Below are 23,132 nucleotides of genomic sequence, written 5' to 3' on the forward strand. Positions count from 1 at the left end.
AGGCAGGGCCGGGAGCATCCCTAGGGGTTGGGATCATTGGGAGTGACCCTGGCTCTCTGGTCCCCACAGAGCTGCTGAAACCACCCAAGGGCGAGGTCCTTGGGGCCCTGGAGCCCACGGCCCCCGAGGAGCTTCCTGAGTCGGCAAGTCCATCGGCTCCGCCTGCAGAACTGGAGGTGCAGACCTCAGAATGCGTCGTGTGCCTGGAACGGGAGGTACGTCAGGGCAGGAGTGCCCTCCCCCCATGCCCACCCTCTACCCACCTGCCTACCTGTTGCTATCCCAAGCCTTTCTGGCACATGCAGTCTTCCTAAACACTTTTTTCTAGTTATGTAAGTATACTGTGTTCATTAGAAATTGTGGGAGATACAGGAAAGCAAAAAAAAAACAACAGGAAATAAAAATGACCCCAATCCCATGATCCAAATATGACCAATGCTAACATCACTTTCTGGGCCTTTTTCTTTTTTTTTTCAAAAGAGGGTTTTTACCCTACTTAACAAATACATTAAGGAAAATTTCCAAGGTTGTTAAATAACAATACAATTTCCGCTGAACAGTCTATTTTAAAACAATCTTTTTAAACAAAACTTTAGCACAATTAACTTGTAAAAAATTAAACAACATAGCTCAGAAAATTATAATCCTCCCTCTATCATGCCATCCTACTGACAAAAGGCGACCATGTTACAGCATTTGAGTACCCCATAACCTTACCAGACCCAGGGAATGCCAGGATGTGGAGGGACTCGTTATAAATTTAACGAAAATTTCTGCTTTGGGGCCCCATAGGTGGCTTCCAGTTTCTTGTTATTGCGAACAGTGCTGTACCAAGCAGCCCTGAACCAAGTTGGGTGCACACTCTTGATTATTTCCTTAGGATCAATTCCTAAAGAGAGGAAATGCTGAGCAAAGTGTAGACACACCTCCGTGGCCTCTGATCCAGAATGGTGCAACCATTTTAGACTGAGGGGCTGAGCGCGCGCACGTGAAAACAAACACGGGGACAGCCATAACATCCAACGGCAGAGCTGGTGGTGTGATACATGGGACCATCTTGCACAGAGGGCACCACAGCTGTCACCCGAGAGCGGGCGTGGGGAGTGTCCAAGATGGGCGGCAGACAAAGAAAGCAAGCAGTGAAACATCAGAAAATATAATCCCAGTTAGAAAGGGGTGGGGGCTTGTGGGTATTTATAGATTTTTAACAAAATATGGAGAAATAGTACCAAAGTGCTACCAGAAGGAAGGACTAGACTTTCACTTGCTGTGGTATATGTTTCCGTGATGTTTGAGTGGTTTAGGATGACCACAATATCAAGTTTTTAAGGCAAAGAATAAGGGGTCCAGAGGCTGGGACTCAGTTGCCCATCCCCGGAAACCAGGCAAGGCCAGAGCCCAGACGCTCCTGCTCTCTCTCCTCAGGCCCAGATGATCTTCCTCAACTGTGGCCACGTCTGCTGCTGCCAGCAGTGCTGCCAGCCGCTACGGACCTGCCCGCTGTGCCGTCAGGAAATTGTCCAGCGCCTGCGGGTCTATCACAGCAGCTGAGCGCCACCCGGCCTGGCATGGCCCATCTGACCCCACCTGTACCACCTGCCGGCCCAGGGCTCCAGCTCACCCCCTGCTCTAGCCAGACTGGTACAGCCCCCTGTGCCCTGGGCCCTCCCCTACAGCCCCAGAGGGTGCCCCCGACCCTCAATCTCCAAGCACGCCTGGGCCAGGCGGGGGGCAGGGAGTATTCCTGACTGATGACCTGACTACTATGGAGAGAGAGAGGCTCCCTCATGGCGCAAGGACAGGGTCTGGGGAATGGAGAGGCAGCTGTGCCACCATCTGAGCACAGGACTGAGTGTCCTGGCCAGTGTGGCTCTGCCCTCCCCTCCCCAGGAGCCTCGGTGTCCTCATCAGGGGAGCACGGACAGTGCCATCCCCCTGGGTGGGGTGGTGGGGGTGCAGAAGGGCTCCGGCTGAGGGGGGGGAGGCCACAGGTGGAGTGGTGTGCGGCGTGGCCACAGGCCACCGTAGGCCCTCCTTGGACTGACGGGCTGGCATGTGTTCTGTGCAGGCCTTGTGCCACAAGCAATGTGGGCCCTTCCTTACCTTCCTCGCTCATGCTCCCCAACATTCTGGGCCCCTCTGCTAAAATGGACCCGCACCCCCTCACCCCAGGCAGCTCAGGGCAGGCAATGAGCTTTGCGGACCCAATTCAGGAACGTCAATAAACCCACCTCCAGCCTGCTCCCTCAGAGTCATCACTGGGTCCTGATGGAGCTTGGGGAGGGGAGGGTCCAGGGCCGGGATGGGGCCGGGAGAGGGCTGCACCTCAGTCAGGAGGAGAGGGAGGAGGTAGAGGCAGTCCCGGATGTGACTGTATCTGAACCTCCCCTCTTGCAGGTGGAGAGACTGGGGCTCAGGGAGAAAGGCACAGAGAGGCCGCTGGAGTGGGTTGTGCTTGTAAGGCCGGTGGTATATGCCCCGTTGTTATCCCAGACGAGTGAGCCAGGCTGAGGGGCCCTGGGACACGGGTGCAGCTGGGGCACGGGTGCTGGGTTTGGAACCGATGCAGTTGTGCAGGTCGTTCATTGCACAATTCCAGGAGCCATGCACCACCTTGTTGCTGTAGAGTCGCACATTTATTGTGCCTTTTCTGGCCGGTGGTTTTGAGCCAAAGGGCAGCTTTTTCTCTCGGCTGGAGGCAGGCCTGCTCAGGGCACTGTGGCTCTGCCTCCAGCTAACTCTGACCCTGGCCAGCCTTCAGACTTCATTTTCCTATCCATTCCATATGGGTCATGATGGGGCTGACGCAGATTGGTGGCCACCAGGGGGCACTGAGTGCTCACTCCAGGTACTGTGCGGAGAGCAAGCTGGATGCAGGAGACAGGGGTGGCAGAAAGAGCCCTGGGCCTGTTTCCCTACCTCATTGGGACCATCCATCAATCCTGTGGGCCAAGGCCTCTTGTGGTGTGAGTCCTGCTTTTCAGGCAGGAGCTCAGGCCTCTTCCCTTGATGTCTTCTTACCCCCGGAACTGGATGGTTCCCTCTCCCCACCCTGGAGGCCTGACGGAGGTCTCCTTGAATCCTAACTGGGCCCTGGGAGAGAGGATTTGGACGGTTCCCCTTTTATAGGTAAGGAGCCTAAGGCTCAGCTAGTAACTTGCCATGGAAATGGCAGGACTGCAGGTGAATCTGGTCCCCAGCCCCACAGTCCCTGCTGTTTTGCACCCCCGCCCTTGTCAACAAGCCATCGTGGACAGGCTGGTACCAGGGAAGCCAGTGTCCCCCATGGCTACCATAAGAGGGACATGTTTTTACCCATGGATGAGGCAACCCATCCCCACCAGTTTGTGGGGGGTGGGAGGTGTCTTTGCCCCATGCCCTCACCCAAGGTTCCCCACCTTCCTGGGCCTCAGTTTACATGTTGGTGACATGGGGATGATGGTACCACCTCCTAGAGCTGCTGCGAGGCAGCATGTAAGGCGCGTAGCCCACAGTGAGTGCTCAGTAACTGCTAGCTGTGTGATCAGGAGTCTTGAAAACGCTGGCATTGCTGTTTAGGTCCAGCATGAGCCCAGGACCCCCTCCCACTGTGGGTGCCCCGGGGCCAAGGGGCCTGAAAGCTGCTGGCACCCCTCGTGGCCTCACTGTGGCCCTCGCTGCGGCCCTCGCTGCCTGAGGAGCACCCTGAACAGATCTAGCTAAGGAAGTCGCTTGAGCTGCTGGCAGGCCCGCCACCTCCATGCTCTACATTGTCTCTCTGAGCCTCGGTTTCCTCCTCTGTAAAGTGGGGTACTGTAGTAACTCGGCCCTACAGCTACTCGGTCAAGCCCGGAAAGACAAGGTGCAAGGCCTCCTAAACGCAGTCTCCAGCCCAGGTCGCCCCCTGCCGGCACCACACACAAGCCACTGGCTTTAAATAAAGCATTTATTGATTAGTAAAAGCTTAAACAGTTTGCATAATATTTCAATACAATCTGGGAAGAAAGATTGGAAAATCCCCAAAGAAGGCACTAAAAGAGAGCATCCTAAGACGGAATGTGTTGAGAAAAGGTTAGTGAGATGTTTGAGATTGGGGCTGGGGGAAGCTGGGGGGCCCTGAGCACCAGCCACCACCACACATCCTGGGGGTCCAAGGCTGGGGCCCCAGGAAGCAGCTCCAGGGGACAGAGGATGCAGGACTGGGTGGGGGCCCCACCCTGAGGACCCTGATGGAGTCAGTTCATGCCCCGCCCACCCCCCCCTCAAAGCAGCAGGGCAGGGGTGTGGGGCTGCCAGGCTGGGTTGCCTCAGCTCTACCCTCACCCCCAAGAACAAGAAGCTTAGGAAGGGCGGCCAGGCCCTAAGTGACTCATATTCGAAAGCGACCTGGATTTTTCAGGGTGCGATGACTTGGTGACTCAGGCAGCAGGAGCCAAGCCACCCTGACCCCAAATCCTCAGGCCACCAGCGGCGCCTTGGGGAGCCGTGGCCCCTCGGGAGCCCCACCAGCTCCCTCCATGGACAGCGCGTACCTTGGAGGTGACCTGCAGAAGACCGAATAGCATCCACACCCACTAAGTCCTGCCTCTGAGCATCGTGCCACCCTCCCCCAGCACAGCGTGTGGGCACCGACGGGCAGGGGGGATGGAGGGTCCTGAAGACTGGATCCCAGCAAGCAAGCGGGAGACAGCTGGGGCCACAAGTGGGGGTGAGACAGCCTGAAGGCCTGTCTGGCTTCCCGCAACACTCCCTCTGCCCTCCTGCCTCCTGTTCGCACACACCCCCAGCAATGCCTCCGCAGGGCTCGCTCCTTCTGGCCTTCTCCCTGCTCTCTGACACCTCCTCTCCCCAGACCAGCACATTCGGGGCCTTTCTCATTGCATCCCCAGGCCCACGGGTGCCCCATTCATGAGGCACCCTTCCCCCCAACACCTCCCAGCCTGGCTCTAGCCTGAAGACCCCCTCCTTGCATCTCCCCTCACCCGGGGTGGGGAAAATGGGGCCAGGGTCCACTCCGAAACTGGCCTCTGGGCCCAGCTGGGAAGAGCAGGGAGGGGAGTGGGGCCCAGGGATGGGCCTCAGCACTCCATGTTCCTGGTTCCAATGAGCCCTTGGTGAGAGGGGAGAGAATTCATGGGCTCTGAGTCACAGCAGACAATGCCTTTACCTCCCTCTTTGCAAGGATGGCAAGACCCATGAGGGAAACAGGCCACAGAGGAAGGGCAGGAAGAGAGGACCCAGGGCACTGGGGCCACCGGGTGCTCCCCAGCCCCCTCAGCTGTGCTCAGCCCCCAGCACAAAGAGGAAACCCCACAGAAGAGAAAACAGGGAGCAACAGAGTATGACCGAACCCAATAAAGTGACTCAGGTGGGCCCGTCCCTGCCCAGCCACCTCCACCCAGAGGCACAGATCCGGTCCTCTTGCCTGGAGCCAAGCCTGCCAAAGCCTCGGAGGGAGGGGCCCATGTGCCTTGTCCAACAGAAGCTCGGGGGGCGACCAGCCTAGAACTCAGTCTGCACCCCTGCGCTGTCCTCAGTGGTGGTGTGGATGGCGGGACGGCCACCGGGGCTGGACACCTGCTCCCCGGTCTCCTGGTCACTGGGCTTGGGAGGCTCAAGGTCCGCAGCCTTTCCAGGCAGGAGTTGCCGGAGGGGCGAGGCAGGTGGTGAGGAGGCCTTGGGGGTGACCACAGGCTGGGGACACTCCTGCACGGGGGCCCCGTTGAGCAGGGGGCCGGCCGGCGGGGGGCTCTCAGCCCGCAGGTTCTGGGCCAGCAGGCCACGGAGCTCAGTGACACTGCCCAGGGATGTAGGTGATGGTGGCTCCGGGCCAGCCTCAAAGGGCAGCCCTGCCTCCTCGTCCTGGACCACGGACACCACCTGCTTGGTACGCCGTCGCTTTTCCGAGATGGTGGCTGCTTCTGGGACACGGGGGCTGGGGCTGCCGCTGTCCCCACTGCTGCTGCCGCCACCACAACCGCTGCCACCATACTCCTCACCCCAGTCAATGGGCGTGCCCTCAGCCAGCAGGTGCAGGTTGGGGTCGCTGTTGTGCAAGACCACGCTGTCCCGGTACAGGTTGTGTTTCCTCTGCACGGCAGCCTCCTTCACAGCTGCGGGGCCAAAGGGATGGGGTCAGGACACTTACCACGGGGACCACAGCTGCCACCACACCTGACACTGTGCCCAAATACGACCAGCATCATCCCCCAGGGGCCTCAGGTGTCATGACTGGGACGTGATCTATTCCAGGCCTCGCTGCTAGGAAGAGGCTGTGTCCCTAACCCCAAGACCAGACCGGTATCCACCGTGTCATTCTGTCACTCATCTGACACTCGCTGAAATGCCAAGGACCCACAAAGAAATGGAGACATGATGCCACCCTCCTGGGGCCACATAACTGACCGTGGGTCTAGCCCAGCCCACCAGCATAAGTCCCATGCTTTCCTTTGCAGCTTCTCCGACCCCGCAGCTGCCTCCATCACTCTCCTGGCCATAAAAATCCCAAAGGCGGCAAGGAGACCCCACCCAGCTCTGCAGCCCTCCGTCCCGGGGGCGGGGCTACCACGCACCCTGCAGGATGTCCTTCATGACCGTCTGCAGCACCACCTCCTCGTATGTGTTCTCCACCAGGATGAACCTGGCAAAGTCCTCGAAGATCAGCTCCTGGAACCGGGGCAGCTCCTGCCGGGTGGGGCGGGCATAGGGCAGAGAGAGGGGTGGTCAGGGCGGCCGGCAGAGCGAGGGCCTTCAGGCTCCACCCCGCCAGGGCCACTCATCAGGCCCATTCTGGCTCTCAGGGACCAGGAGGGGGCCGGGGCCGAGAGCCTGCAGCAGGCTGCTGCTGAGGGGGGGGGGCCGGGGCACACTCACCGACTTGCAGGTGGGGGCCAGCTTCTTGAGCAGGAACGGGATGGTGATCTGCAGCAGCGCCTCCCGGAAGAAGCGCTTCCGCACGGAGCTGCTGTCATAGTCGTATTTCTGCCGGGAAAGAGGGGACGGGGGGGGGAGGGTTCCAGGTCAGGGGGCCCCACTGGCCCCCGGCAGGAGAATGGAAGGCCGGTGGTCTGACCTGAGCCTCAGCTTCCTCGTCTGTGCAAGGGGGTGGGTGGCACCTTCCATAGGGACAACAATCCTGGCACCAGCCCGGGGACTGGGTTCAGGGCTTGGCCACACTTGGACAGGTCAAGCGCCAGGGGGCGGGGCCACTGACCTTCAGCACCCGCTCCAGGATCCGCTGGATGGACTTGCACAGCTCCTCCTTGGTGGGCCCCTTCCCCAGCTCCTGGTGCAGGAGTGTCTCGAAGGTGTACACGGCGTTGTCCATTTGCTGTGGAGCACACCATGGGGCACGTGAAGGTCCCGGAGTGACCACAGCCCCTTCCTGTATGCCTCCAAGGGGCTCCGCAGCCAGCTGCCCCAGGCCTCCAGGGGAGGAGTGGGCGGCCTGTCTGCTCCTTCACTGTGCTCACGCCCTCACATCGTTACTGAGCATCTACTGTGTGCTCGCACAGTGCTGGGCACTGGGGCCTTCCCTGCCTCAAGGAGACAGGAAGCAAGGGTCCTGGGCCCGGTAGGAAAGGGCTTGGCGAGCAAGGAGGGCTTCCCGGAGGAAGGGGTCTCTAAGCCGAGACCTAAAAGATGAGTCCAAATTAGCCAGGTGAATGGAGGGACAGGTGTTCCAAGCAGATGGGGGCACACACGAGACCAGAGCAGGAGCTGAGCGTGGCTGTAGTTGGCACGTGAGGGTGTGGTCAGGAAATAAAGTGGGGGGGCTCTCTCAGGAGATAGGGACTGTGGAAGGCGCTGTGGGGTGAGCAGGGTGTGGGGTGTGCTGGGGCAGCTGCCTCGGGCCCACCTCACGCATGTGGATCTGGGCTCGCTGCTTGAACACGGATGTGCTGGACACATCGAAACGCTGCTGCAGCCCGTCGAGCCGCAGCGGCTCCATCTTCTCATAACAGCTCTGCATCTTGAGGGGGTGGTAGGCCAGCTGGGACAGCTTCTCCATGTACTGCAGGGAGGAAGGGACGCGTGGGACCTGAGCTGGGGCTGCCTGCGTGGACAGGCAGCCCCCACAGACCCGCACCATGCCTGGGCCCTCAGAGTCCAAGCCCTGGGGCTAGTCCTGGCACCTGGCACGGCCTCCTGAGGAGGGGGGGGTGCCCACAGGGCAAGCCCCAGAGGACCCGAAACCCTGGAACAGGAAGGAGGATCTGAAGGCAGGAGGGGCGTGGTCCAGCAGCACAGCCTGCGAGAAGAGTTCTTGTCCCTTCTGGGGCACTGGGTGACCTTGGGCAAGTCACTCACCCTCTCTGAGCCTCAGTTTCCCCAACCTCAACATCAAGAGATGGTTTTTCATGATTTCTAAGGTCCTTTCTGGTTCTTACTTTCTGTGATTATTGTCTGTGGACTCTCCAATTTGAGGTATGGAAAAGGAGGCTAAGATGACGGGATCAATTCTATCTGCACCTGACCACTCTGAGGGACTCCAGGCAGCCAAGGACCCCAATATGGGGTCTGTGGAAGGACACTCAACCCAAGAACCAAATAACTGAGGAAGAGTGAGAGAGCTGGGCTGTCTCCATTTGTGGGGTACGTGAAATGGCATACATGTATTTAATTCTGCCTCGACACTTACATTACTCATAGCTGAAGCTGGCCTTTCCTTCCTCCCCTCCTCCTTCCCTCCCTCCCTCTCTGTTCTTTGATATTGTAGCAACCCGCCTGGCTTATAAAGGCTGCTGGAAGGGGTTAAGTTCCCCCTTTCCTCTAACTGCCAGCCCCAGGATAGCCAACAGCTCCAGCTTCAGCTTCGTGCACTCGCCCCTTCAGAACTTCTGTTTACAGGTTATGCCAGGAGGGGCGCGGCCACCCTGGGTTACAGGGGGAGCCTGACCCCAACCCAGGAGGTGCTCCCCTCCCTGGGGGTGGGGGCTAGCCTCACCTCGCCCAGCTTGTCGATGCCACCTTCGTTGATGACGTTCAGGTTCATGTCGGTGACCTCCTTGAAGAAGACGTCACGCACCTCAGTGAAGCCCTGGCTGGTGGGCACCATGAGGGCCTCCAGGATGGACGGGATGTAGGGCTGGACATGGTTCCGGACACACACCTCCGCCTTAGGGAGAATGAAGCCTGCACCCGGGGGAGCTAGTTAGCTGGCACCATCCCAGACCCCGAGGCGGGAGGCAAGCTGTTGGGTTAGTTTTTAAAGAAAACCACTGGTGGGTCGGCCGAGTGGCTCAGTTGGTTGAGAGTTGGCTTAAGAGCGCGAGCTCTGAGAAACAAAGTCTCCGGTTCGATTCCCACATGGGCCAGTGAGCTGCGCCCGAGTTGAGCTGCCGCTGAGCTGCCAACAGGTGGCAGGATGGCTCAGCTGGTGAGAGCATGTGCTCCTAATAATAAGACTGCTTGTTTGATGGTGGGCTACTCTCACCTGCAACTTAGACTGAACTCGGCACCTTGAACTGAGCTGCCGCCCGGATGGCTCAGTGGATAGAGCGTGCACTCTTAACAACAAGGCTGCTGCTGGTTCACTCCCCACATGGGATGGTGGCTACGCCCACCCGCAACTAAGATTATAACACAGCACCTTGAGCTTAGAGGCCACAAGCTGCCAACGGGCAGCCAGAATGCGACTGGCGCCCTCCACAACGAAGGCTGAAGAACAACAACTTGGCTGGACCCCCTCCCCAATTCCCCAATTAAAAAAAAGAAAGAAAAAAGAAAACCACTGGTGACAATAGTAGCAAACAATGATGCTAGAGACAGTTAATAAAGAAAAGAAATCCAAAATAACACGGTAGTCTGGAGATTGGACCCTGATATTTCTGAACCTGTGATGGCAAGAAACTACAAAACTGCTAATCCAAAGGTGTGGCAGTCTTTCTGCATAGCTAGAGGTGGAGAAAAACATCTTTGAGGATCTTGCTCCTTTGTTTAGAAAAAAAATGGAAAGCACTTTAGTGGATTCAGTGAGCCTCTGGGTTTTGCAAACACTGAGCTTGATCCTGCTCTGACATGGTGTGGCCTGACTCAGTGTAACCATGTAAAAGGCTGTGTCCCCAAGGGCAGGGACCAGCTCCAGGACATTCTGACCACAGCATTTTGACCCTGGGGTGTTTTGATGTCCCGCCCTCTCCTCTGCCCCACCACTGTTGTTTGTTGCACAAAATAAATGTCAACTCTCGGTGCTCTATCCAGCTCACAATGAATACAGCTAGTAGAGAATAACCCCTCAGACGGCTAAAACTACCCACAGCCAACTTGCTACGGTGACAGGGAGTGAAATGATCCCATCTGGCTGGGAACAGAAAGGAGCATAAACTGACCCGGAAAAGTCAGACTTGGTGAAAGTGAGTCATCACAAAGTTAAGCTGATGTCTGCTAAAACAACACGTGGTGGAAATCTGTGATGGACCGAAGATGAACAGAAGGCTGAGCCTCCTTGACAAAAATTTAGGTCTTCAAGATCGGGGTTTATAGAAATAACAGCTACAAACCAACTCACAGGAGTTAGAAAAGCAACAGCTCAGATTTGATTTCGATTTTTTAAGACAACCGATAAATCAAGTCATTGTTGTGAAATGCACACAGATTCATGAAACAGACAGGAGGTCCGCCCAGGTCCCTGGAGGGCCCGTGGACCCAGCAGGTCAGCCTGAGGATGACATGCATGGCGGGTGGCCTGCCTACCTCGGATCTTGCTGGCCAGGTGCTCCTTGGAGGTGATGATCTGGTCCATGTCAGTGCGGATGACCGCCTCCATGGCCGGCCGGGCCAGCTGCAGCTTGGACAGCACCGCCTCGAAGCGCGCTTTGGCCTGCTCGTATACCATGCGGTACACGGCGTCCGAGATCTGTGGGCAGAGATTCGGGGTCAGCGCCAGGCTGAGGGTGCCGGGCAGCAGCAAGCCCCCAGCCCCCTCCCCAAGCCCAGGCCCACCCACCTGGATCCACTGCCGCTGTCGCTCCTGCGGTTTCCCCTTCAGCCGTGGGCTGAGCTCCGCCTTCAGCTCAGGGCCCAGCTCCTCCATCACCAGGTTGCTCAGGATCTAGAACCGGGAGGCGCAGCCGGGGCAGGGATTGGAGCACGTCCAGGTGTGCTCCTCTGCACGTCCCATCAAGCCCAGCCACTCAGGTTCCTATTCCCCGGGGTTTGGCCCTTTGCTCTGTGACCCCGCTCCCCCTTTCCTCCTGAGCACCATTCCCCCAAGTCCCAGCTTATGTGCTCAGGTGTCCTGCTCAGGTGTCGGGGGTCCCACCGCAGGGCCTGTGCACATGCTGCCACCCCGTCTAGAACACCACGCCTCTGCTCCCTTGCGCTTGCATGAAAGTGTGTGTTTTTATTTGTCAAATGTCTGTTTCTCCTGCTAGACAGAGAGCTCCCTGAGGGCCAGGGCTGCATCCCTCTTGGTCACAGTGGCACCTCAGAACCTGGCCCAGGGCAGGTGCTCCGTAAATGACTGAACAACATAACAAGCATCTCTATCTGCATGACCCACCTCAGCCCCCACTTGTGCAAATCTGAGCTTGTTGTCTCTGTCCAAACCTGCAGCACCCCCGAGCCCCGCCTCTGTGCCCGGACCCACCCTCTGGCCCCTGAGGTAACTTCCGCAGTCTCCCTGTCAGCGCTCCTGGCCTCACCTGCACCTCGTTCCCACAGAGCATCTCCCAGGTGCCGTACAGCTCCTTTGACTGGCGGTACATGCGGATGGCGTCTGTGAATGCAGGGCCCTCCACCTTGGAGTTCTCAGGGATCCCTGCCCAGGAGAAGGATGTAGAGGAGATCAGTGGGATGGCCCAGTGGCCTCCACTAAGACCAACGGACTGACGGACAAACATGCGCACGCACACGCGAGCGCACCCATGCACGCCCCCACTGCCCTTGTAGTAACTGTGGCAGGGATAATTGCAGTGCCAGCAGCAGCGATAATAACCCACCACCCGCAGAAGCAAGGCAGTCCTCCTCCGAATCTCCTTAAGTCCTCCCAACCACCCCAAGACATGGGCACTGCCATTTACCCTGCATCACAGATGTCAGGCCACTGCAGAGGGGGCCCCAGAGGTACCCCAAGATCCTCATTGCTGTCCTGCCCCCTCCCTTTACTCTCTACATCGGGGGCCTACAAATTTTCCCTGCTAAGAGCCAGATAGTAAATGTTTTCAGCTTTGCAGGCCAGATGATCTCTGCCGCAGCTCAACTCTGCCATTGCAGCATGCACGGAAGCAGCCACAGACATCTGTGAATGAGCCTGAGTTACAACAGTAGGCAGTGGCCTAACTCAGCCCAGGGCACATGGTTTGCCAAGCCTGGTTCTGGATCACTGACCCCTAAAGGGACTCAGTTTCCCCTTCTGGACAGTGGCAACTGTGACCCGGTCTGGCCTCACACACCCACTGGGAGGCTCCAGGGACCGCAGTGTAGCCCCAGCGTGGCGCTGCATTGCACTTGACTAGTAACTACAGTTGAGTAACAGTCTTGCTGCCGTGGGCAGATCCTGGGTCTCCTCAGTCACTGCTGTGTGTCCAGATCTGACTAGAAAATACCATGTCTACTTTTGTTGGTGGTGGTGGTGGCGGTGGCCCAGATGAGTTCGCCCACCTCCCCTGTGCTGGAGAGGTGGGTCGATGAACCTCCAGCCCCTGGGTGCTGGGGAGGCAAGCTGCAGGAAGTTGCAAAATCAGACTTAGGGAAGAACGTGGTTAAACACCACAGAGCCAGGCAGCCATGTGCCTGTGACCGCTGCGTCCCCAGAGCCAGGGAAGGGAAACACCAGCCTGTGCCTCCAAAACCCCAGCTCCCCATGCAATGACTACAGGCTGAGTCACCCCCACAGAGAAAAAGCCCCTCTGTCATGTGGGGAGGGCCCCTCCCCTCCCACATCCGGCTGATGGCAGGAATCACTGCCTGTCCGAGCTGGAAGGTAGCTCAGCAGTGGGCAAACTGAGGCCCAGCCCCCATCTGTGCAGTGGCAGCTCCCTGGACTGGAATGGGGACGAGGGGAGTCTCACCCCTGCGTTTCAGGGACCTGACATCAGGTAGGAGTGACTGGAGCAGAGCAGGAGTGTTCCAGCCGGTGCTACCCACCTGGGCTAGGGGAGGAACCCCCCTCAGGCTCTCAGGAAGGGCACAATCTCCCAGAGATCAGGTTCTGCCCGGAAAATCCAGGCTCTGTGTTACATGCAGCCTCTCCTGCGTCAGGGCATTTACATTCTACAGGCATCAGTCAGGTATGCCAGGCCTGCCAGGCCGGGGCGCTTTCCAGGTGGCAGGAAGGTGAGGCAGAGGGCAGGGGCAGCAGGAAGGAAGCTGCTGATGTTCTGGGCGCTGGCTCTAGTCAGCCAGACCCTAGGACATCTCTAGTCTGCATGTCTAGTCTGCACGCCTGAGCTGCTGAGTTTTACAAAAATGAGGCACCCCTGCTGAGCTATTCCCATGAGCCTGGCCGTTAAGGGCTGAATTGTGTCCCCCTAAATTCATAGGTTAAAGTCCTAACCCCCAGTGCCTCAGAATGTGACTATTTTGAGACAGGGACTTAAAGAGGTAACGAAGGTAAAATGACGTCACTTGGCTGGGCTCTAGTCCAATATGACGAGTGTCCTTATGACAAAAAGGAAATCTGGACTCAGAAAACATTCGTACACAGAGGGAGGACCACGCAAAGACGCACGGAGAAGGCGGCCCTCTGCAAGCCAAGGAGAGAGGCCTCAGAAGAAAACAAACCTCCCGACGCCTTAATCTTGCATTTCCAGCCCTCCAGAATTGTGAGACAATTCATTTCTATTGTTTAAGCCTGTGGGACTTTGTGATGGCCGCCAGAGCAGACTTAAACACTGGCTCTGGGTAGACACCTCAAGACCTTGAACGCATTCCTTCATGTAGTCCTCAAAACAGTCCTGTGAGGAGCGGCTGTTCTCAGCCCCACTTTCCCAACGAGAAGAAGCTCAGAGAAGCCATTACTAGCTCGAAGACACACAGCTAGAGGATGACAACACCAGGGCTTGAACCCAAGGCCCACTAACTCCAGCCAGACCTAGAGACTGCCTGCCTGCCTGTGGGGTCCTCAGGGTCAGGCTGAGAAAGGAAACTGCATTCCTCGGGCCTGGGCAGCAGACAGGAAGAGGCCTTGACCTCTGGACCCCAGGCCCACCCTCAGGGCTCAGCTCAGGGCCCCAGCAGCCTCTTGCCACCCCCAGCTGCTCCAGGAATGCAGGATGTGAGGGGGGCCCTGGGATGAACTGGCATCCACCCAGCTTGGCCTCCTTCCCCACCCACCCCCCACTTCCTGGCAGCCCCCAGAGTGAGCAATTCCAGGCTCCACAAATTCCAGGCCCAGCCTTCCAAGCTGAAGAAAGCAGAGAACTTTCCCACAGTGCTCAGGGTAGAGGAAAGGCTTGGCTAAAACCAGCCTTGTCGGCTCTGGAACAGCTTCCTGCTGCAGGACACCCCTTCTCCCCCCCTCCTCCCCACCCCCCAACAGCTCTCCCTGTCCTCCCTTCCTCCCCTCCTGCCCTCCTGCCCGCAGCACCCACACCCAAGGGGCTCCCCTTGGCCTCCCAGCTGAGCACTCGCTATATGCCAGGCACAGGGCCAAGCACTAGCTCATTTACTCCTCCCAACAATCCTACAAAGCCCCAGTTTATCATCTCTCACGGGGTCCCGAATGGTGACTCTTCCTCACCTTGTTCTGTCCCCATCCCCCACGTGGCCTGGGGTCACCCTGCCAGGTCAGCCATTAGCCTTGGAAACCTGGAGAGTGTGGAGCTGGGCCAGGGCTGGGGGAGGTGGGGGGACAGAGAGGCGGAGGAGAGGGTGCCCCAGGCCAGGCAGCCAGAGCCCAGATCACCTCCGCCCAGTCCCGGCCCCACAGTCCCCAGGGACCGGGGAACAGGAGGTTCTTTGTGGGCGGCAGGGCCCGGCCCAGGTGGCAGGGGTTGGCCTGACTGAAGACCTGGTTCCTCTGCCTGGCAGATTCCAAACAGGGCAGAGGCGGTTCTGGGGAATCAAAAGGACGGGTGGGGTGAGCCGCGTCACCACAGCTGCTGGCATACAGGTGTGGATGCCCACACCACCTGTCCATCTCTGTGTGAGCTGAGCCAAGGTGTGCCAGGCTGGCAGGGTGAGTGGGGGTGGGCACAGCTGCCTCCCTCTGCTGCCCCGAGGCCAGGCCACCAGGAAGGCAGTTGGGGGTCCAGGACAGGGTTGTTCCTTCCCCAAGTGCAGATAGACAGTCAGGGTCCCAGCCACCCTCAGGAGACAATCACAAGCCTTTCTGATCAAAATCCCTAGATCCTTACAAGACTCTCCTGACCTAGCCCAGTGTCCCCTGCAGCCCCATTTCAGGTCACCCCTCTCCACCTCAGGGCCTCCTGCAGTTCCTCCTTTAAGCTGCCCCTGCCTCTGGCCTCCTCTCATGCCGCTGCCTCCTCTGTCTGGAACTCTCTTCGCTCTCCTGGAAGACTGTTTATCTAACTTCAGGTCTCAGCAGAACCATCACCTCCTCACAGGAGCCACCGTGATTCCCCTCAGCACCCCCCCACCAGGACCTTCACACCCTCAGGGCTCCCCAGGTGGCTCCCCGCAGCACCCAGCACAGCTGTGACTCATCACCCCTGGCGTCCTCATCTGTGTAACATCTGTCTCCCTCACCAGGCCGCTGGCAGCTCTGGGGCTGGGACCACATCTTCCTCCCTTATTGCATCCTCAGTGCCCAGACACGAAAAGTGTTTGTTGAATGAATGAGTGAGCTGAAAGAGCCCTCTTAACTTCACCAATGAGAACACGGAGGCCCTGAGGGAGGAAGTGAACTTCCCAGACTACCTAGAGGTCGGCGGTAAGGGAAAAAATAATATAATAAAAAAAAATCTGTTTTTACAAGCATTGAGTGCATTCTCACTGTGAATCCTCACAAACCCCTCAGACACAGGAGGGATTATATCCCCGTTTCAGGGGTAAGTCGGTCTTCTAAAGTCACATTATTAGAAAGTGGCAGAATCAGCACTGTGATTCTGTGACCCAGGGTCCAAGGGCATAACAAGCGCAACCAAAGAGCAATTGCCCACTTTTTTTCCTGAGCAGCACAGAACTGTTTTCATCAAGGAAGGAGGTGAAGGGTAGCGTCACAGTGGTTTCTTACAAGCCCAGAAGGAAAACGAGGGCAGCTCATAGAGCAGGGTTGCCACACCGCACTCAGCCACTAGGTGTCACCATTCAGCAGTAACCCAGGAGATGCTCCTCACCCGCCCCAGCCCCAGAGCCTGAAGGCCACTCACCATTATTGCAGTGCCGGATGCAGTCCTGCAGGACGGCCTGCCACTTGTCCTGCTCGGCTTCTGTCATCATGCAGAAGTAGTAGTGACGCGCAGAAGGATGCCAGAGGATGAGTGGGAACTGCGTGGGGCACTTGAGGATGGGGGCGGCGCCCGACTTTGATGTGGTCCCTATAGAGACAGCACCCTCTGAGCAGCTGCCCTCTGCAGTTTCCCAGAGTCCTGATCTGAGAGGCAGGCTCAGGCCCAGAGAGGGTCTGCCTGTCCTGGGGTAACCAGCGAGTTGGTGAAGAGGTAGCATCCTTGAGCCAAATCGCCTTAGGGGCCTCAGCATCCCCTGGCATCTGTCTAGACCCATGTCTTAGAGCTGGTAATGCACTCCCTCTTGGGGAAGGTTCTAAACCCCGTGTGTGAGGCACAAATAACGCAGGGTCAGGGCCCTCGGGTACAAAGGCCAAGCATTACCTTCTCGGGTTTCCTTCGAATTTTATCTGTGGAGGCCAAAATGTGGTTTAAATGTCCAAGGGGGGGGGGGCTGTGGGGTGGAGGATAGAGAATAAATAAAAGGGGATTTTTCTCTCTCCATTTTGACTGCATGGATATTCGAGATCCAGCAAGATAAGTGGTCCTAAGCTATGACCTCGCCACTATGGTTAATAATAGGACAATGACAGTTCTTCTTTGCACCCTGGCTCTGTCTGCGTCCCTGTGCTGGGCTCGGTGCACACAGCACCTCATGGGGTCTACACAATACCCCAAGGTCAGTTCTCTCAGTGCTCTGTTGCCCAAGACAGCAAAAACAAAGCCAGGGTGGGGGCTGGAATCCAGGAGTGCCGCCTCCAGCTGCACCCTCTGCCACACGGGGGCGCTTCAGCCCCAAGTCCCATCTCGGGGCACACACCCCACCCCCAGCATCTCCCTGCCCACCCTTTAGTTTCCCTGGGATCATCTGAGAGGCAGATGTGTTCCTATAAAGCTTCTGGGAGTCTGTGACAGGGTGGAGTGGAAACAGGGTGCCGAGAATAACTCCTCACAAATGCAGTACTGACTCAGCAGTTTACAAAGCGGGGTCACCTCTATCATCTTCTCCTGGGCATCTCGCAAGGACTCAGGGAAGAGAAAGGACAGACAGTGAGATCCCCATTTCACAGCTGTGATCGTTAGGTTCAGAAAGCAGGGTACTCGGGTGGGGCCCACACACGGGTCCAGCCCAGATTCACTGCGAGGCCTCAGGTAAGGCCACCAGCTATCTAGGCCCAGTTGGTCTTTCTGCAAAAGTAGAACCTGGAGCTCCGGGATCAGGGTTGCCCTCTCCGCTAGCCAAATCCCCGGGTCTGCACAGGACATTTTGGCCTGGGTTGGGTGCTCCTTTACCTGGTAAAGAGTTGCCAACAAGCTCCAGGTACTGGTCCACGGAGGTGAGGATTTTGTAGCCTGCACTGTTGATGATAGTTCGGGGTGGGACATGCCGCTCATAAGCCTGAGGAGGGGGCGAGAGAGGTGGTCCCTAGGGGTTACACGTGTGGCCAAGTGGAAACCCATCTCCAACTCTGGCTCCAGGAACCTACCCAGTGTTGCCTGCCCAAGGTGGGGAGGAGGAGGAGGAGGAGGAAGAAAGGAAGAAGACAGACGAGGAAGAGGAGTCTGACCAACAGTCGAGTTAACCTGGACTCAGGCTCTGGGCTCAAACCCTGGCTGGCTCCACTACCATCTGTGTGACACCAAGGATAAGGCTCCTTCACCTCCTATGCTTGTTTCCTCATCTATAAAACCAGGGTAATCACAGTTCCTACCTCACAGGGCTGTGTGAGGACAGAGTGAGGCAATCTACATAAAATGATTAGCACAGTGCCTGGCACAGCAAGGACAAGTAAGCATGTCGAGATTATTGTCACTGTCACTATCGCTACTACTGCCTCTTATTAGCAGCTTCCACTAACTGAGCGTTCATTACATACCAGGCCCTGTGCTATGGGCACTGCATGCTTCATTTCACAGAGTCTCACAATCCAACAGGTGGGTACCATTATTAGCCACAAGTTCACACAGCAGGCAAGCAGGAACTTAGGACATGAACCTGGCCTGTCAGCCTATGGAGCCCAGGGTCTTTGACCATAACCCTGAACTATCCACCAAAGCCCAGGTTCTGAGAAACCACACAAGTCGCCTTTGGAGGAGAGTTAGGTCTGGGCACTGCTGTCTTACACCAGTGGGGAGAAAAGTGGCTCTTCTGCAGTTGCTCATACAGCAGGGCTGCCATGCTGCACTCTGCCACTAGGTGTCACTACTCAGCACATTTCTTGAGAGGGGCTGGAACCTCTAGGGCGCTCATTTGCCAGGTGTGGTCGGTCCCAAGTCATCAGCGGCATCAACAGCACCCTACAACTTGTTAGAAATGTAAATTCCTTTTATTTATTTATTTGTGTGTGTGTGTGTGTGTGTATGTGTTATATTTTTATTGGGGAACAATGTGTTTTTCAGGACCCGTCAGCTCTAAGTCGAGTAGTTATTGCACTCTAGTTGTGGAGGGCGCATCTCAGTGGCCCATGTGGGAATCGAACGGGCAACCTTGATGTTATGAGCGTTGGGCTCTCACCACCTGAGCTCACCGGCCGCCCTAGAAATACAAACTCTTGACCTCACTCCATGCATGGGTCAAGTTGGGGCAGGACCAGCAACCTGTTGTTTAACCAGCCCTCCAGGTGATTCCTGACTCCCATGCCATTTGAGAACCACCGCCCTGGAGCAGCCGGTTGCCCCTGACTCTGTTCCTCGAGCACAGATTTGCCTTGAAACAGAGGGCCCAAGCTTGTCCTCTGGCTGCTCTACAGAAATATCCAGTAGAAGAAATTGGGTCTGTGACTCAACCAGGTGGGGCTGCCCCAAGGCCCAAGGCAAAGATAAGGACACTCAGCAGGACACAGCTGCCCTCCGCAGGGCAGGAAAGAAGAAGATAGGACCACCGCCCAGGGGGACGCGGGGCAGGGAACGGCTGAAGAGCAAGGATGGGACGCCCGTCACAGGAGCTGAGCAGCAGAAGGCCCCTGGAGGCCGAGGTGGAGGAGGCCTGGGCACGGGAGGGCCCTGGAAACAGAGAGATCTAGAAGAACGGGGAGGAGCTAGTGAGTTGGTCACGGGGAGCCAGAGAGAGAGATACCTGGATGGATGAAATGTATGGAGAGGGCACCGTGCGCAAGCAGGTTTGGGGCGTTGGGAGGGTGCTGAGGTCCTGCTCGGGTCCTGGTGGGGTGGAGTTGAGGTGCTGGGTGGCAGGGTGAGGGTGGGGGTCTGGAGTCTCAGGCTAGGAGCAGGGGGTGTGCGTGATGACTACTGTGGAGGAGCACAGCTGGGGGAGCAGGAAGCTGAGGAGAAGGGGAAGACCCGGCTGAGGCCGGGAGGAGCTCGGGGCTCAGTGCGGGCACCGGACGCAGGATGGGGTGGCGGCCTCACCACTTTGTTCTCGTAGAGCACCAGCCCGTAGTTGTGGGGCACGAGGCTAAAGCGGTTCCTCCACTTCTTGTTGTCCTCCTGGTACTGAAAAAGGTTTCCCGAGAAGATGATGCGCTCATCCAGCGGCACCTGTGGGAGGGAAGGGAGCAGGGAGTGACGACGGCAAGGGAACGGGGTCCTCCGAGACGGTGACAGCCTGGCCTGTGGCGCCTGCGTGCTCACCCACGAAGGCCTCCGAGGCAGGGCTGCGTCTCACCCACTCGGCAGATGAGGAAAGTGAGGCACAGGGCAGTGAAGGGACTTTCCCGGGGTCCGGGAGGTGCAGCGATGATGTCAGGACTTGAACCCAGGCCAGACACCATGATTCAGAACCCAGACAAGACCATCCTCTATCCTGGCCCTAGGCAGGTACAGCTACCTCAGAACGGGTCTGGAACTCTCTGGAGTCTGCAGCAAGCTGCGTCCCCATCCATCCCCGCTACAGCAAGGGTACAGGGCAGTCCCCCCAGCAGAGGGGACACGCTCACAGACCAGGCCAGTGAAGCGCCTGGGGCTCCGTTTCTCCTCGGGGCAACAAACACTTGACCAAGGTGGCTCCAGAGAGCCTGCCCAGCTCTGACAACTGACAGGATGGTCTCCAGGAATCTGAGTGGGGGTGGAGCGGGCCTCAGTCTGGAGGGTTCGATGTGTGACCAGCGTGAGCAGCGGGAACACCCAGACATTCCTGCAAAGCCTGAGCTTTGACTCTACCTCTGACTCAGTGTGACTTAGGGCCCGTCATATCACCTCTTTGAGCCTCAGGAAATGGGGACAGCGACAGCACTGACTTCATCAAGGTATCTCGAGGATTCCGTGCGATAAACGCTGACAAAGGTCACGCAGGCAGCGGGGACCTGGCAGGCAGTGCACATAGCGCACAATACCCGGAGCCACCATGACCACTGTTAAGATTGATCAGTCTGGGTCAGTCTCCCAGCTCCACGACTGACTTGTTTAGGGAGGATGGGGGTGGGGGGTGGCCATCCTGAGAGAGTGCTTCCTGAATAGGTCAGTACCGGGAAGCTTCAGGAAAGGAGACAGAGCTCCCTCCTGGCGGCAAGGAGCTCGGACAGTCCAGGGTTCCTCGCTTTCTCAGCAGCTTCTATCTGTTCTACAATAAATATGTGTGCCTTTTGCAAAAAGAAACATGTATCATGCAATAATGGGAGAAAGCATTATGTTAGTGGTGCCTAACACTTCCTAGCTTCCTTGCTGTGTTTCGGGGAGTCACATGTGAGCAGCCCCTCCCAAGCCACCCCCTCTGCCTCCCCCAGGCCTGGCTTTTCACACGCAGCCCCCTCTGCCCAGCAACCTCCCAGCTACTCTTCAAGGGGAAATGCCAAACCATTCTTGGAAAATGAGGGCCCATTGTACTCAAACAATAGGACCCCCACAGACTGCTTCCTACCCAGGGATAAAAATATTTACAGGAAAAGAAAATGGTTCCCCTTACCACTACCACCCCCACCCCCACGCACAGTGGGCTTTACCCAAGTCACAAAGCTGCTGTTGAGTGGTCTATATTTAGACCAGGACCTGCTCTCAACCCACCTCTCAATGCCCAGATCTTCTAGAACAATTCCAGCTACAGCTGTCCTGACACCCTGCTAAGACCCTCAATGCCCCAGGCCTTTGCTTAGGGCGGGAGCCTGACTCGGGGCCAGGGGGAGGCTGTGCCTAAGCGCACAGCTGACCGCCCAGGCAGGCCCTCCCAGGCCCAGTCAGGCTCAGAACCCCAACCCCTAGTCCACCCCCAGATTCTGAGCAGCCAGTAATGGGTGGCTGGTTGCGGGTTTGGGTTTTATTTTTAAGACTTTCAAATGGCAGAGTTGTGTTTCCATGGGAAGGCCTGCGGGAAACAAAATGCAACCGACAGCCCAGGCAAAATATTTTGGACTCTGCAAAGCTCTCCAATGACGCGGTGGGAATCTTCAGTGGGTGGTAGATGGCCGGAGCACAGACCCTGGGTTCCAGCCACAGCTCTACTGCCCACACCAGGGGAGCCTGGACAAGTGACGCCACCTCTCCAAGCCTCAGCATCCGCAGCTGTGATGCGGACAGAATCCGAGTCCCTCAGACAGCGGAGTCGTGCCAGCTGGATGAACCGTGCCCGCAAAAAACACCTGCGCTGTTTTTATTATTATTTCTGTTTTTATTACGACTATTGCTATTTTTATTGTATTATTTTTTTATTATTGTTCCTAATAAAAACAATTAATATTATGGAGATGGTTATTATTATTTCCATTATTATATTATTACCATGATGGCCAGTTACCTGAGTGGCAAAATGGGACCAATAATCCCAGCTTTTCAGGGATTGTGGGTGATTTCATTTTATTTTTCTTACTTATGTGTTAATTCTGTTTTCCTACAATGAATACGCACCCATGTGAGTGTTAAAGGGATGTTTCATGCAGAGTAAAAGCTTAGTGCTGTCAGCTGGCCCTCGCTTCTCTCTGGGTTATTAGGCCCTGGCTCCCTGTGACATTTCTTTCCAAAAAGGGGGGGCAATTCCAGCTCTGCCCACTCAAGGCAGCTCAACCTGGGCTGGGTCCAAGGCCTCCTTTCCGATCACACAGGTGTGCACCTGCCAGACACCCAGGCCAGGCCGCATCTCCATGCACCTCTGCCCTCTGTTGTTCGGACACCTCCTAACAAGTGTGATGGGAGGTTGCCATCACACCAGGGGACCAGTATTTTGGGGGTCCAAAATCAAAGGGACATGTGATGCTCTGAGAGCATCTGACACACAGCCCTGACCTACCCTCCACCCCAAGTAAGCTGAGGGAAGAGGAAGAAAGATCCCTTGACTAGAAACCTGAAACCTAGCTCTAGTTCTGTCTCCACCAGCCCGGGCAAGCCATTTAAAGGCTCAGCTCCGGGCCTCTGCATGTGCCATCGCCTTGGTCTGATAGTCCTTCTCCCATAAGGGCCTCAGCTGAGATAGCCTTTCTTTCAGGAAGCGCTCGTGAACCACACAGATGAGGTGAGGCCCTCACTGTCAGAGCTCACCCTGTCATCTCTTTCATACTGCACACTTGATTGTGTAAACGGCTGTTCACTCTCTGTCTCCCGTCTGCTGGGACAGCAAGGGCAGCGTGGCCCCATCACCTGGCCTGACACAGTCAGTGTGTCCGACTATGGACCATCTGTCTCTCCCTCAGGGTACTCCCTTTTCTCATCAACAGCTCTCCCACCCCCCTGAGCTAATGCCTCCAGCTGAGAAGACACCAAACGGTAATAAATTCTAAAGGCCAGGTCAAGTGGCGCCAGCTCCTGCCCCTTTGGTCTCAAGGTAAATAGGCACATTTTTAGCTACTTGGTTTTGGGGGAGGGTGGGAGTGGAATGAAACAAAAATCCCAGTGTGGAGCCTTCTCAGCCTTTTCTGT

General features: G+C 56.9%; 2 protein-coding genes across 5 annotated transcripts in view; one reads left to right on the forward strand and one right to left on the reverse strand.

The window, feature by feature from the left end:
• The window catches only part of LRSAM1 (leucine rich repeat and sterile alpha motif containing 1), a 38,497-nt gene extending 36,253 nt beyond the window's left edge, over nucleotides 1-2,244 (forward strand). For all 4 annotated transcript variants that reach the window (XM_019636605.1, XM_019636594.1, XM_019636611.1 and 1 more), the window contains 2 exons: nucleotides 70-215; nucleotides 1,426-2,244. In XM_019636605.1, the coding sequence (XP_019492150.1) occupies nucleotides 70-215; nucleotides 1,426-1,551 (272 nt within the window). In that variant the 3' untranslated portion in view covers nucleotides 1,552-2,244. The remainder of the gene's footprint in view (nucleotides 1-69; nucleotides 216-1,425) is intronic.
• Nucleotides 2,245-3,911: 1,667 nt separating this feature from the next.
• The window catches only part of NIBAN2 (niban apoptosis regulator 2), a 51,999-nt gene continuing 32,778 nt past the window's right edge, over nucleotides 3,912-23,132 (reverse strand). The window contains exons 3-14 of the mRNA XM_019636582.1: nucleotides 19,701-19,829; nucleotides 17,625-17,730; nucleotides 16,254-16,421; nucleotides 11,625-11,740; nucleotides 10,928-11,032; nucleotides 10,675-10,837; nucleotides 8,927-9,114; nucleotides 7,838-7,993; nucleotides 7,193-7,309; nucleotides 6,853-6,960; nucleotides 6,552-6,663; nucleotides 3,912-6,092 (exon numbers count right to left, since the gene is read on the reverse strand). Of these exons, the coding sequence (XP_019492127.1) occupies nucleotides 5,482-6,092; nucleotides 6,552-6,663; nucleotides 6,853-6,960; nucleotides 7,193-7,309; nucleotides 7,838-7,993; nucleotides 8,927-9,114; nucleotides 10,675-10,837; nucleotides 10,928-11,032; nucleotides 11,625-11,740; nucleotides 16,254-16,421; nucleotides 17,625-17,730; nucleotides 19,701-19,829 (2,079 nt within the window). The 3' untranslated portion in view covers nucleotides 3,912-5,481. The remainder of the gene's footprint in view (nucleotides 6,093-6,551; nucleotides 6,664-6,852; nucleotides 6,961-7,192; nucleotides 7,310-7,837; nucleotides 7,994-8,926; nucleotides 9,115-10,674; nucleotides 10,838-10,927; nucleotides 11,033-11,624; nucleotides 11,741-16,253; nucleotides 16,422-17,624; nucleotides 17,731-19,700; nucleotides 19,830-23,132) is intronic.

The sequence above is a fragment of the Hipposideros armiger genome, unplaced genomic scaffold (genome assembly GCF_001890085.2).
Source record: "Hipposideros armiger isolate ML-2016 unplaced genomic scaffold, ASM189008v1 scaffold_3, whole genome shotgun sequence".
In the NCBI taxonomy this organism is placed as follows: Eukaryota; Metazoa; Chordata; class Mammalia; order Chiroptera; family Hipposideridae; genus Hipposideros; species Hipposideros armiger.